This window comes from Nymphaea colorata, chromosome 6 (assembly GCF_008831285.2).
Source record: "Nymphaea colorata isolate Beijing-Zhang1983 chromosome 6, ASM883128v2, whole genome shotgun sequence".
NCBI lineage: Eukaryota > Viridiplantae > Streptophyta > Magnoliopsida > Nymphaeales > Nymphaeaceae > Nymphaea > Nymphaea colorata.
In genome coordinates, this window is record NC_045143.1 from 5,641,570 (window position 1) to 5,656,718 (window position 15,149).

General features: G+C 37.8%; 1 protein-coding gene across 1 annotated transcript; it reads left to right on the top strand.

Moving 5' to 3' along the window:
* LOC116255808 (golgin candidate 5) lies at positions 1-13,204 on the top strand. Its single transcript, XM_031631839.2, has 20 exons — positions 1-332; positions 424-719; positions 1,626-2,566; positions 2,691-2,762; positions 3,880-3,954; positions 4,497-4,611; positions 5,248-5,309; positions 5,383-5,430; positions 6,410-6,694; positions 6,766-6,825; positions 6,923-7,006; positions 7,182-7,247; positions 7,342-7,440; positions 7,522-7,740; positions 8,792-8,912; positions 8,984-9,222; positions 11,971-12,030; positions 12,103-12,216; positions 12,365-12,439; positions 12,879-13,204. Exons 2-20 carry the CDS (start codon positions 578-580, stop codon positions 12,912-12,914), a joined length of 2,913 nt encoding a protein of 970 aa, XP_031487699.1. The 5' UTR covers positions 1-332; positions 424-577; the 3' UTR covers positions 12,915-13,204.
* The last annotated feature ends 1,945 nt before the right edge of the window (positions 13,205-15,149 follow it).

Sequence of the window (15,149 nt, forward strand, 5' to 3'; positions counted from 1 at the left end):
TAACAATCATGATCTTGTCAAGGCTCTGCTAAGCCTTCATCAACAGCAAGAAATTGTTCAACTACAGAGGAAGAAATCACTCGAATGTTACCCGAAACATCGATCTGCCGTTGTTTTCCCTCCCATTTTTCTTATTTTCAATGAGGCGTCGAAGGGAAAACAAATGACAATAGAATAATGAACAAGTAAATTGGAAAGGAAGAAAGAAAACGTGGGGAGAAGAAAACAGGAAAGGAGAGAAAGAGAGGGAAAAGCCTGCGACGAGGGAAGAACGAAAGCAGCGAACAGTTCGATTTCTTGGCAGGAGATCGAAAGTTCGCGAGCTTCCCGTGGTCTGATCTCTTTCGTTCTATTCTGCTTTAACCGCTACCCGCCAATTCTACTTTCGATTTCTCATCGTCGTCGACTCTTCGGTGGATTCAGATTTCTGGAATTGGGGGGCCTCTTTTTTGGTTGGTTCGATCGCGTTTTGTATCTCCTGATTGGCAATTGGAGAACAATTTTTGGGCTTCGTGGCGAATCACGAGAAGAGATGGAGATGCTTGTGTTCTGAGAGGGTTAGCCAAATCGCTTGGGGATGGCGTGGCTGGGAAAGGTTTCCCTGGGAGGCTTCCCGGATCTGGCCGGGGCGGTGACGAAGCTGAGCGAGAGCGTTAAGAATATCGAGAAGAATTTCGACAGCGCGCTCGGACTCGAGGAGAAACCCGACGCCGCCGAAGGTAAGTTCCAGCATCTGCAATTCTCTTCCTGCAGCTTTAATCGTTGCTGTGTTTCCTGGAAAATCGGGATGTTTCTCCTTCTAATCACTTCGTCGGATCCATGAGTCTAGAAAATATGAATTCCCGATAATGTGACAAGCGTGGTGATCTGGATCTTTCTAGTGCATGAACTAAAATACCGAAATTTGTTTCGTAACTGATGGTGCCAAATGTGTTTCAGACTGCTACCGTAGTTGCAAATTTCTGTCATCTATCAGCAGTTGGCATTAGTCAGACTCACGAAACCAATTCCTCCTTTGCCAAATTAATTATCAAGTTCAACTTGGAAAACGCGAATTTTCCTCCGTCTTTTGTTTTTTAATTCTCTTTCGCTTTTATGATATAGCGGATGGATCAACATTCTTAATACAGTAATTAAAATGGAGCACTTCGGCCGTCTGTTCCTTTTATAAATTCAATTGTTGATTCTTTTGATACGGCGTCTCTTTGCTGGCTGGCTATGCAACACAATGTACATTTGCTTGTACGGATAGAGAAACTCAGGAAGGCGCCCGCTCCCCTCCCCTCTTCTTTCTTTAAATATTGAGCACGAATGATGTAAATGAGGTCAAGGGTACATTTTTTCGAGTGTTCTCTTGCATGAAATTCTTTGTTTCTCTAAATCTGGCGTCCCCATGGCTTTTGTTTTAGGATACAAATCCAAGCTCAATAAAAGATGAGTGTTCTGATGATTTTCGACAAGAGTGGAATTCCATTCGTTTCTAGTCCTTGACAGCTAGTTCTTAAATGAATCAAATGCCCTCTCTCTAATTTAAACTCACGTTAAGCAGCGATATTTTTGGGTCTTTCTTTTTCTTTTCCTTTTTCATGCAGTGCTTATTTGAGTTTTTCTTTTGTGCGTTTAAGAGTCAGGATCATCATGGGTTTCATCGGAGACAAAGACAATATTCAACCCAGTTATGGCTTTTATGGGACAAAGGACTGAAAACAATGAACCTGTTGTAAATGTTGAGCCTCCCCAAAAGCCATCTTTGCTTAAGGAGCAAGTTGAGCCCTCATCTGAACATGTTTCTCAACAGACTGCTTCATCACTGGAAACAGGAGAGGAAAAGCATGGAATTGTGGGAGCGCCAGATATTCAAACTGTCGAAGACACATCTGCAGGTGACAAACCAAGTGAAGATCAGAGTATATCTGATCTGTCAAAGGAGGACCAAGAACATAACTCCCAGGTTTTACCTACTGAACAGGATCTTTCTCCAACAAAACAGGAAGAAGCACCAGTTGCTGTTCAGTCATTTGAGCCAAAAGATAGTGCCAAAGTCTCACCTGGGGATGGGCCTGCAAGTGGAGGTCTTGGTAAGACTGATAAGGAATTCCCAGAGTCAGCAACTATCAGTGAAGAAGTACATCCAGAGCCTGAGCCCTTGTATTCTGGTGGTGTTCAGGAGAGCAACAGTGCAGAAATGACAAACTGCCTCTGTGAAAAAGTTTCTGTGCCCCATGGTGAAGCGTTGGATACTCAGGAACCAAGTGTTGCATGTGACTCTACCGATGTCCCTTCTACAATTCCTGTGAGCAATGAAAACCCTACGGAGCTTTTAACCAATTTATCAGACACGATCACATCTAGGCAGGAAACACATGCTGTAAAAGATGTGGTAGATGATAGTGCATCAGTTGTTCCAACAGTTTGTAGAGAAAATGAAAGTGACAACAGAAACCAAACCCTGAGCCCAGAGATAAATACACCTGATTCTGTGGATTGTGGTTTTGAAGCGGAGAAGCTAAGGGCAGAGATGAAAATGATGGAAGCAGCATTGCAAGGAGCAGCAAGGCAGGCTCAGGTGCCTTCTTTTTCAATCCTTTTGCACATTTGGAGTTCTCCAATGCTTTAATGACTATATCTCATTCTTCCTGATAGTTTGTTTGTGTCGTTTGCATGATATTTGGAATTGGGGCCTTATGCAGGCAAAAGCTGATGAGATTGCAAAGCTTATGAATGAAAATGAGCAACTTAAGTCTGCTATTGAGGATCTGAAGGTACCTAAAGGCTTGTGCTTTTGTTGTTTCCATCATTGAGTGATTAATGGTCCTGACTTCCAATGATGCATTGATTTAAGTTGATTTTTAATTGTCTTTAAATATACACAAGTTGGCAGTTTTTTACTTCATAATCATGCCTGAACAGTTTGGAAAATTACAACATTGGAGAATATGTTCTTTTTTTTTTTTCCTACCTTAAACCAAAGATTCCCCTGTGTAGTCTTCTTTCAATGGAAATGAAAGTTCATGTAAATTATTCTGCTATAAGTCTCTTAAAAATGGGCTATACATGGAAATAGAAAAGGGCTGTTAGAAGATAGTTTCCCGTAGGGTATTATCCTTTTCACCCTAACAAGTAACAAACCTGAAAAAGAAGTAAGAGGGTATGGTGGAGGATTGTTACCTTCGAATCTTATTTACTCCAAAATTCCATTTTAGATAATACTGTTTGTGACAGTATAATAATTTATGCTTGAGATAGTGTAATAACAGTTTCAAGATCTTGTGATAGAAGGGAAACCTTTATAGCATGATATCCATATAATGCTGGTATGGATTTCTTATGGGTAGGGTATTGCTGTGAAAGCTAATATATGAGGTTCTAGAAACAAATGCATTAATATGTAAAAAAAGTTGTTATTACTGGAAATATGTTAAATGGTACTAAGAATTTGTAAATGCTTTTGACTACACCTTCTATCATGTGGTGTATCCATGTATCTTGTCATTCTTCTTGACAACTTGTAAGACTAAGAGTTTCGACCTGGCCGAAATCATGTTATGCTGGTATGGTACCAACAAAATCCCTACTTTATCTTTCAACCTTGTTCATATGGTTGATTATGCAATTCTTGTTGTAAGATACTTACAATTTTTCTTTTACTTTTGATTCTTGACTTCAATACATGCTTTGTTGGGAAGCTGCTTTTTGTCTTTCTCATGGCACTTTATGCAATTAATTTAATTGAGCAGTGGAATTTGCTGAAGCATGAACCTTTCAGGTTTCGGGCTTTGCATTTGCTTCTTGCATGTATAAAATTGCTTCACTTATTGGGGCTTCCAGGAAATCATTTGTGAAAATTCTGATTATTATTGTTAACTTTATAATCCTCAGAGGCGAACATCAGATGAAGAAGTAGATGCACTTCGGGAGGAATACCATCAAAGAGTGGCCACTCTTGAGAAGAAGGTATAGTTCTTCATATATCAGCCTTTTTCAGTTTTCCCCTTGAATGAAAATGTGGAATTCTTATAGGACAGCCTCCTAGGCCGATGGTATGTATGCACATTGATAACTTGTTGGATCCCAAGGATAGTAAGCTGGATAGAGAGATTATAATAACTATGGGGACTGAATCCCTATTGAGCTTGTCTATGAGAACCTGGTAGTCGACAAAAGAGGTCTAGGAGAACTTGGTTCATTCTGGTTACTTCGGTAGAACCATTTTGTTTACTGCCTTTGGGATAACATTTCTTCAAATAGTAGATAGGAAAGCAGTGTTCACTGGTAAATTACAGGCTTACCCTGTTAGCAGAAATTTACACTGACATTGCTATATCATTTTCAGAGTTTAAAAATGGTGCATTGGTCAGTGGTCACCAATACCATAAGGTTAACTAACTTTCTTGCTGGAAACGAGTTTACCAATTAACAAAATTTATTGATCTTACCGATAGCCTTCTGCATGTTCATGTATAAATATCTGAAGTGGTTCTTTATATTGGTTTCAGGTGTATGCTCTTACAAGAGAAAGGGATGCACTCAGGAGAGAGCAAAGCAGGAAAAGTGATGCAGCTGCTCTTTTAAAGGAAAAGGATGAGATTATCAGCCAAGTTATGGCGGAAGGTAATTTTCTACTAGGCATTATGCTTAGCATGGTTATATCTAGCCACACACTTGAGCATGGAGCAGGATTGGTGGGTGAAATGTCTAACCAATCAATGGTTGGTTATTGGGCTATTCCATCCATGACTAAATGTAACTCACTATCAAACAATTAAGTTCCTTGTAATCCTCGTCAATATTGTTGGAAAATTTAAGTTCAGTGTGGGGCTTGACTAGTGACTAGTTGTGCTTTGCTGTTTGAATTGAATGTTCTGGTAGTCTCTTGCTGTTCAAAATAGTAGCTAATGTTTGTCATCAGGGGCAGAGCCTGCAGGGGCCATGCCCACCATCTCTCCAATCTGAAAAAAAAAAAAATTGCATGGAAATTTCATTTGGCCTATATAAAAATGTTGAAAAGTTATATTTCGGCCCATGTTAAAATTTTGAAACTATAATTCAGCCCCCCTATTGAAAAATTCCTGGTTCCACCCCTGTTTCTCATTATTTTGCTTTTGATCTAACCCTTCAGTAGTTTCTTGTGTGGGATGCTTATTGAAATTATCAGTGTCATTTCTTTTTGTTGATTTTAAAACCAATTTTAAATTTTTAGTTGGATTTGAAAGGTATGTACTTTGTGCCGTTTGTGGAATGGTGCAGGTGAGGAACTTTCTAAAAAGCAAGCTACCCAGGAAGCAACAATTAGGAAATTAAGAGCACAGGTATTAAAAGCTTTAGCATTATTTTCCTCTCTGTTTCCGACTCTAATTTTGACATTTTCTAATGGAACATTAGGTCAGGGAATTTGAAGAAGAGAAACAGAGGCTTGCTTCCAGGATTCAGGTAAATTAGTGGCATACATGACCTTTTATTTTGGTTTTTATTGCATGTTGAATAAATGTCACTTTCTTATCCAAATATGTATTTTAGAGCCTAAGGGTATTCTATGTTAATCATATATTGTCTTTAACCTGTGGATATAGTGGAAGAACTCAGACATGCTTTTCTATGTAAATTAGTATTTCTTTTTTCTGGTGCCAACTCGAATTCCGGGACTTGTCCTGAGGCCTGTGGTGCTCTGGAAAGTGCCAAGCATCGTCATAGTTTTTCTTCTTTGTGGTATTTCTAACTCAAAATTGGTTTAATTTATATTGCCAAAAGGTAAATATCTATTATCTTAAGGGCATGTGTGGGTGTTGGAATAAATGTTCTGGGACAGATCTTCTGTCTCGATCATACACTCCTCATTTAAAAGTGGTGGATGGTATCACAAGGCACCCTCTAGATCTTCCACAAAACTTTCACATCCCTGGGGTGTGACAAAAAGTGAAGGTGGAAAATTATCAAGTTGTTTCATCTCAGACCTTTCCCACAACTAGTCAAACAAGTGCTAAAAAAGTATTGTGACTGTCTCTGTTGCAAGGACTACAGTAGAGTTTAGATGTAAAGTACTTTATATGTACAATTGGGCCTCTTGTATAGGGTGATCAGCATGAATATGGAACACTGTCCTCGGTGGTTCTGCCCATAACTTCTGTCGATTTAGTATATCTATGTAAGACAAGATTTTACCATTTTGGGCTGATTAGGAAAGATTTTTTTTTCCTGTTCTGAGAACACTCTTAAGCTATTGAAAGTTCTTGGACTAGTTTCCCAATATCTTCAATTTCATCTAGCAGTTTTGTTGGAATCATTTGTGTTAGCTGGTCATTGGATAGAATGATATTATTATTATTTTACTCATACAAAGTTAAAATTTATAGTTGACTGGATTTGAGTGAGCTCTAGTTTTTATGCCAATTTCTAAGAATCTGATTTCCAGGTGGAAGAAGCAAAAGTAGAGAGTATAAAAAAAGACAAATCTGCAACAGAAAGATTGCTGCAAGAAACAGTGGAAAGGAGTCAAGCAGAGCTGGCTGCACAGAAGGAATTTTACACTAATGCTCTTAATGCAGCCAAGGAAGCTGAGGCCTTGGCAGAATCACGCGCAAACAGCGAAGCCAAAGCTGAACTTGAGCGTCGCTTACGTGAAGCTGGTGAGCGTGAAGCTACGTTGCTGCAAACAATTGAAGAACTACGTCAAACTCTAAGCAGAACAGAGCAGCAGGTGCATTTTTAATTCTCAAACCTAAATCTCTATCTGATAAAAGCCTGATGTTGTTTGCAATTAAACTGTAGGCTGTTTTTCGTGAAGATATTCTGCGTAGGGATATTGATGATCTCAAGAAATATTATCAAGTGAGCATTTTGTCCATATGCTAACTACTTTAACTCTTAGACAAATTCATCATTGTTCTCCTACATAACTGCCTTGTTGCTCATCCTTAAATTCCAGGAAAGTGAGCGGCGATGTGAGGAGTTGAAAATGCAAGTGCCTGAGTCTACCAGGCCACTCTTAAGGCAGATTGAAGCCATGAAGGTAACAGTTTCCATTGTTGAAAAAGTTCTTTTGTTTTTTTTTTGCTGGTCATCTACTTCCCACGGTTATGTTGAACTAGTGAGCATGAAATTTCTGGATGGAGTGCATAACTTGCTTATTCTCAGTTAATAATGTTAGTTTGACCTTGAGGAGAAATTTCTCACTTTATGAACAGGAAGCAACAGCTAGACAGGCTGAAGCTTGGTCTGGTGTAGAGAAAAGCCTAAGAGATCGTCTGCAGGTTTGATGTACTTGTGTTACTGCCCTCAATACTTTTAACTGTGATAATGCTTCTTCCTTGTTTTTCACACAAAAAAAAAATTTTTGGTTGACAGGAGTCAGAGATTAAAGCTGCAACAGCTGAAGAAAGGGAGCGTTCTATGAGTGAACGCCTTTCGCAGACGTTATCCCGCATGGCTGTCTTAGAGGCACAGGTAATTATTTGTTTTATTAATAGATCTTTGAATATTATGCCAAGAAGTTTGTCAATAGAGAATCCTTGCACTTTATTTCAGGTTTCATGTCTTAGAACTGAGCAAACACAGTTGACCCGATCACTAGAGAAAGAAAGGCAGAGAGCATCTGAAAACAGGCAGGAATACCTAGCATTACAGGAAGCTGCTGCCACTCATGAAGGCCGTGCCAAGCAGCTTGAAGATGAAATAAAGGAGCTCCGAAGTAAACATAAACGACAAATGCTTGAAGAAGCTGAGCATAGAGGACTTTTGGAGCAGGTGAACTTGCCATCTGTCCTATGCTGTTATAGGAATGTATCCATTTGACGTAAATGGCCTTTAATAACCAAAGCTGTAGTTGAAATCAACATGGAACTTGTTGAATTGTTTTTAAGATATTGCATATATATTCTGAAAATACTTGAGTAATATGAGTGGGCCCTGCTTCTATGCACAAGTAGCATGTGTTTTAAATGCCCACCGGCCTATCACAGCTTTTTAGTTGCTTGTGCTTCTCGTCAGTTTTAGTAAGGTTGAGTACTTGATCATCCTTACCATACCATGCATTCCTGAATTTTTGCTATGCTCATACTCATATCCTGAAAATGGTTACTGGCACTAGTTTAATCGCCAGAGAAAGGATCTTCAACTTCAGAACTTATCTAAATAGTTTAGACTATGCTGGTCTTTCAATGCCACATTTGGATTCTGGTATTTATTTTTATTAATAGCTTATACTAAATTATTAATCATGCCAGTCTATAGTATATTGCATGAAGGTTTTCTGGATACGTGATACATCTACTAAGTGGTTTTCTATACAAATGCAGGCTTCTAGAGGATCCTAAACAATCAATTACCTACTTATCAGGATGAGAAAAAAGCCAAGTATAGTAGATATGGATCATGCTCCTTAGTGAATCATTTCAACGCCTCTGCACATTCTGAATTCTATCACAATGCATGCCATCATCGATTCAAGCTACTAACGTGCTTGGGCGATTAGTGGGCGATTAGTTATTAAAATGAGAGCATCTCTTATCTTCCATTGAACTGTCTGCGATGCTAATTTAGCGATGATTTGTAATTCCTGGTATAATTCCAAAGACACTGCATTCAATTTGCTTCATATTCAGCCTCTGAGAGTAGCATGGGGCATTTGCATATTTGTGCTGTATTCTTCCATCATCATCTCTTGTCCTTCTAATTCTTGAGAAGGTTTGTGGGACTGCTGTTCTGTTACATGTTTGGCTCGATGGTATGTTGCTTTTGAATATTTAATAGACAGAGGAGTTGATCTTCATTGATATCAGTGCATATTATTGTCTAGGAGCTTGAACGAGAAAGGGCTGCTAAGCTAGAGCTGGAGAGGTTTTCTCATTTAAAGATATCTGTTCCAGCTGAACAAACTCCGATACCCAAGCATCTAAGTGCCCCTTATTATGATAATGGTATATATATTCCGAAATATTCTCTCTCAGTCTATTATTTTCAATTACATTTCCTTGTTACCTGTCAACAGGGATGGATATATCCCTCCGGAAACATTCAAGTGCTGGAAGCCTAAGGAACATGGAGGAAAGTTTTTACCTTCAGGCATCTTTGGATTCATCTGATAGTGCCACACCAGAAATAAAAACCCTGGCAGATGCAGCTATGTCACCATATTCTGGAAAAAGCATGACACCAAGTGCCATGGCACATATTGAATCTACACTGCGACTGAAGGATGGTGAACTTTCCTCTTATATGTCACGCTTGGTAAGGTTCTTTTTTTCTTCTTTGGAAAACTACAAATAACCGCCACACATTTTGGTCCATGACAAATCACTGCTGATTTTTTTTTCCAAACCACTGCTCAACTTTTAATCAAAACTCTTAAAGAGTCATTTTACCCATGGAAACTGATAAAAAAACATTAATTATGGAGGTAAAATTGCAAACTTACCCATGTTGAGCTTTTCAATGCCTTATTTGAGTCAATCTGCTTTCTTTCCACCAGCAGTGTATGTTCTTGTTTGTTGTTCTCAAAGGATTGTGCACGGTTGAGTTTCTGGTACACGAGTGTAATGGAGCAGGCTGGGCAATAACATCCTGTGGGTTCTCAGCAGCAACAATAACCCTGGCTGGCTGTTGAAGTTTCTTCAATGTTCTTCAATGGTTTATGATAAGATCCCCTTGCTTCTCCTTTTGAATACATATTTCTCCACCTAAAAGTTGCAATTCTTGGTGTCAAGATGGATGCCAGCAGTGAGCATCATCTAGATGTCTGCTTCCTTTTGTGAGAGCATTGTCTTTGCAGCCACAACTGTTGCTGAAGGCAAGAGGGAGCATCAGGAATGCCTGATTTTAGCTGCCTTTCTTCTTGTTCTTCTTTGGTACCTCTTCCTTCTCCTCTCAGATGGCCTTTCCATTCGCTGGCCATACATGGCCTGGAAGATTGGACAACATAAGGTGGCTTCTCTATTTTCTGGCCATATAACTAGATTGCAGGTTTCACACATCCAGGTTGAGCGGTGATTTCGGGAAAACATTTTGCAAAGAATTTTTTTGGTCAAATACTATGGTATCCCCTATTTGACTCTGGTTGTTTTAGTGGTGGTGATTGAAAGTTTCTATTTGAGAGTTTTTGTGAAAAATTGTACAGTAATTTGTGGAGAGTGAAACCATTATGCAATGATTTCATATTTTCCCAAACGTTGGGCAGTGATTTGTATTTCTTCTTAAAAAAAAAAAAATCGGATTTAATTGTGATAAGGATAAACTCCAACAGCTTCTTTCCTTTTTTCGTGATTTTTTTTGTAAAGATGTGCATGTCTGGTTCTGAACTATGGACTGTTAGTGAAACATGCATAGACTCCTTTGTCAAAATCACACCTGAATTTCATATTTGTCAAACTATATATTTGAAGTTTTGAATAACTCGGAAACTTAGCACATGAATCCAAAATCTTTTGCTCCTAGGCAGATTGTGCTACAAAATGGAGTCAGTAAGCACTCTAGAAACTTTAGGGGGATTTTCAGAAGTGTACCTACAGAATTAACAATAATAAAAAGCACATCTATCCTTTCATATTTTTAAGAGCAGAGATAAGTTCTTCTATGGTTAGTAAAAAAGATTTGTAAGATCTTTTTTTTTTTTAGTTTAGCTGCTAAATTAAATCAATAACAACTGCCATTTTACTCTCTAAAAAGAACATTTACAAATAGATTTTTTTTGTAGACCTTCCTAAACATTAATAAAAATATCTCACAGTTATTTTGAATATTAAAATAGAAACTAAGTTGTGGATATAATTAATTATGCATTAATATTACTGGATATAATTAAGAAGAGCTAGGACAAACTAATGAACCTGTATTTGAAAAAGTAAACTGGTTCCTTTTGCCATGTTAACTGAAACTTAATTAGTAACAGCCTAAGGATTAATGTGTAAATAGTTTCTTGTTAATGGTGCAAAACATAGTGTCTTTTAACCAATGTATGAAAAGGTTAGGCATGTTTTTGATTATTGTCAATCTTTTAGGTGCTCTTTTGAAATAGAGGTTCTTAACTATATCCAAAATGTAATAGAGGTTTTGTTGACTACAAGCAGTAGCAGCAAAGCATCTTTATGCACACATGGCCCTTGGTTCTTTGGTTTTCAGACATTCTTTGGATCTTTTATCCATTCTACAGATTTGGCAAATATGGATTTGCATTGGTAGCTGAAAATGAGTGAACGTACCTTAGTGATGTTTTTCTAACCAATGGGGCACTCAATATGGATAACATTTATTTCATATCCAAGGGATCATTGTTCTTCAAGAATAGTAGGAAACAAAGACAAGCAGGGGAAATGAAGTTCCTCAGACGTGAGGGTGAGTAAGGTATTTGCTGCTAGAGGTTGAAACTCCTACGACCCATTGATGAAGGGTGATCTTGAAGGTCTGACCTGAGGGTGAGGAAATAGAGAAAGGGTTGAAAAATAAGGAACCAGATGCCATACGATATTAAAGCTATGGGTCCATGGATTTTTTTGAGGTGATTTCATCTAAATATGGACTGAGATGTTTAGAACAGTCAAATTCTTCATTATGCTTATGCTCTCCATAGCACTTCTAAGATCAATATGTTGAAAATTTGAAAGCATAGTCAATGGGTCATTGCGATAGACATGCTTTGTCATGTATTATAATGATACATTGTTGTTAAGGACCTTTTTGTGAGAATTTTCCCAAATCAATGCAGTTATGGCTTTTTGCTGCTATTTTTGGATTATATTTCTCAGATAGATTTTGATTTTTAGCAAACCAGTTGATTAATTGTTGTCGACAAACTCATAAACATGCTGTCTCAAGATAAATGATGTGGATATTGCGATCATTTGATATAATTGATGAAACATGGTTTAGTCATCAATAGGTATTTGAAGTAAACAGCCTTGGAGGATCTATTTATGTGATATCTCGTCTTTGTTTTATATATTGACCAATATTCATTTCTAATAGTGTTATGCTAATCTTTAGGCATCTTTGGAATCTATCCGTGACTCCCTTGCTGAAGAGCTGGTGAAAATGACTTCCCAGGTGAACTATGTTGTCAATAGCATGAAACTATCTACCCTACTCAGCATATTTATTAACTGTGTGTTTGTTCAGTGTGAAAAATTGCGTACAGAAGTTGCTGTACTTCCCAGCTTAAAGGCAGAGCTTGAGGCATTGAGACGGAGGCATTCTGCAGCACTGGAGCTTATGGGTGAACGTGATGAAGAGGTACTTCCCTTCCTTTTCCATGTAAAGAATGCCACATCCTTCTCATATTGCACATTAATGGCTTAATGCATTTGCATAGAGAAGAACATGGGGGTTCTTCCCTTTGTCAATGTTACTATCTGATAAATTGGATATTTCCACTTTACAGTTGGAGGAACTTCGTGCTGACATTTATGACTTGAAAGAAATGTACAGGGAGCAAGTCGACCTTCTTGTAAACAAGGTATGGTTTTGTCATAGTTCTACCCTTGCTATCTTAATGTGGCACTATAAAAGCCCTCAAAAACTTCTTGCTTCATTAACTCTTTCTGCTGACACGAGTCCTTGGAAAACCTGCTTTCTCTGGATTATTGCTGAAGTAATCAGAAAAGCTAGTTTATCAGGAATTTTAGGCCAACATTCTGATAAACTCGGATGTTCAGTAGCCAAGCAGAAGTAAGTCAAGATGATAAGCATCAACCCATTCTTTTTTGCGCCAGAGATCTTAAAAGATCATAAACCATTTTATGGTCTTTGTTTTTTCCATTTGTTATTCAGTTCTTAAGCGAAGCAAACTTTTATCACTTGCTTGTTGTCCTTGGCAGTTAGACTTTCGTTTGTGAGCCTTCGATACGACAAATTTTACACCTAACTTGATTTATATTCCTTGATTCTTACAACAGATTCAGACACTGAGTTCCTCCTTTGGTGCCAGTTAGCCAGCTGCTAATGCATTTTATGCATCAATTAAAGGTTTCATGTGCAATACGAGGTGACTGTTTGATTTGTACGCCTCTTTTCTTTCTCGTGTTACTTGAGTTTCGTCTTCAGCAGTGGCGTTGCCTGCTGGTCGTCCTGGAAAAATTTGTAAGATCTCCTGATTTCATATTGTAGCATTTCAATTTTTTGAATTTTGTATAAAGTAACTGGAAAAATTTGCCATATCAAGCTGAAATATTTTCACCGGGGGCATGTTACCCGGAATATAGCACATAGCATATTGACAACATTGATATGACTGCCAACGTGGTGCTCGATCTTTATGACTGTTGAGGCATGGAGGACAGGGTAATAGTATTCTGAATGAAGCCAGGACGTACATTTTAGGGTATTTGTGGTTCACATATAGTTCAATATTTGATTCGAATCCAAATCCAAGTAGTCGGATTGATAAGAAAATTCACATCCAATCAGAAATTTGACTGAAATTTTTAGTTTTTAAAATAAATATGATGGATATCTGATCTCGACATGCATCCTAACCCAAGTACATGTAAAAATTTGGATATGGTTTTGTATTTTTCTATATTTACATCCAAATCTATCTCCATCTCGGACGAAGCAATACCTAATTATTGGATAAGGTAATGACTACTGCAGATCCCTAATCAGAAGTTTTTGAGGTTCTTTTCTCTAGATCCCCATTTTTTCTTATCCTATCTTTATTACTGAGTAATTTACTAGGATGGGGGACGGACCTTTTAGCAATGGAGCAGGGCAAAAGATTACTGTCTTTTTCCCTCCGGATAATTCCAAATTAAATAAACCCATCGTTACATACCAAATGTTCCAACCTAAGATCAAGAAATAAATAAATAAATACGCGACACTTTAGATCTCGTGACAATCGTACATTTCAATATGAATCATTGTTGGATCAAAATATAATGAATTCTTCCAAGAAATTTGTTTAAAACGTAAGGGAGAAATAAGAATAATAAGAATTCACACATTACTTCTAATATTTCACAATCTGGCCTAACCTTTAAGCAGATTCACGGGACACTCATTTGATGGCAAAAACATTCTGTGAGTGTTCTTTTTATGTTATTTTAACATGGAAAACTTAAAACCAAGTGGTTGAAACTGGCGATTCTGACCCGGTCATATTTATTTCCCCGTTTCTAACTCGAACTATCTATGCCCATATTCTTGCATTGGAAGAGGTCAAATTTGCACGGATCTGGTTTAACAGTATGGGTGGTTCAATTAAATACCCAAGGACAGACAAGTTGCACATGTGATGTGATTCTTCTGAGAGGCAAAAGAAGCCTTCGCGTCCAATTCACGGAGTGATTGATTGAGTCGAGCAGGCGACAAACCTGGAACCATAGAGATCACAGGTTTTGATTGAATTGGGTTTTTCATTTCCTTCCTTTTTGATTTTTCCTAACAGGATTGGGGTTTGTTAATAGATTATATCAAGCGGTTTTCGTGATAGTTAATTATATCAAGTGATCTTCGTGTTAAGACCCAAAACCTCATCCTCACTCTGTCAATGTGCCTTGTGTATGGTTTGTGTAAAGGCTAAAATCCGGACATAATGGGCAGACCATTAAAACATTAATTTCGGACCCAAAATCTTGGAGAAGTTTTAATTGTTGAAATATGATCAGAAAAACGGGTAAAGGAGAAGATATACGTTTGAAAGCAAAAAGATTTTATGAGATTTGCATTTTGCGACAGCCGACAGTGACTTGCATTTATTTTGCATGCTTTTATTTCAGGAGGAAGAGAGAGAGAGAGAGAGAGAGAGATGTTTGAGTTCATCTATTTCAAATTTGAAATTTCAAATATATTTCTCTCACCTCTTCTCCTCTTTCCTCCTCAATGGCCACAAACCAAAGCAGTCGCCACCAGTAAAGATCATAAAAAAGAACTAAACATCATTTTATTGATGAATTATTTTGAAACATTTATTAAATATCTTTCAAATAATGAAAAAAAAAAAGATAGCTCGATATGGGCAGGCGATATACAGCATCAACCGGCTCTCCAAACTGAAATTATATGAAAACTGAGGCTGACGACATTCATAAAAGAGAGATCATACACTCCATTTTTTTTGTCTTTTATATATTCTACGGGGAGTAAGAACGACGTCAAGTCGTCATCCCCTTAATGCATGCACAAATGCAGGTACTGCAACTAAACATCTCTCTCAAACAGTGTCT

Coding starts and splice junctions, on each gene's coding strand:
- LOC116255808 (XM_031631839.2), top strand. CDS start 578: ATGGCGTGGCTGGGAAAGGTTTCCCTGGGAGGCTTCCCGGATCTGGCC. Junction 8,913..8,983: donor TGCCCCTTATTATGATAATG/GTATATATATTC, acceptor ACCTGTCAACAG/GGATGGATATATCCCTCCGG. Junction 12,031..12,102: donor TGGTGAAAATGACTTCCCAG/GTGAACTATGTT, acceptor GTGTTTGTTCAG/TGTGAAAAATTGCGTACAGA.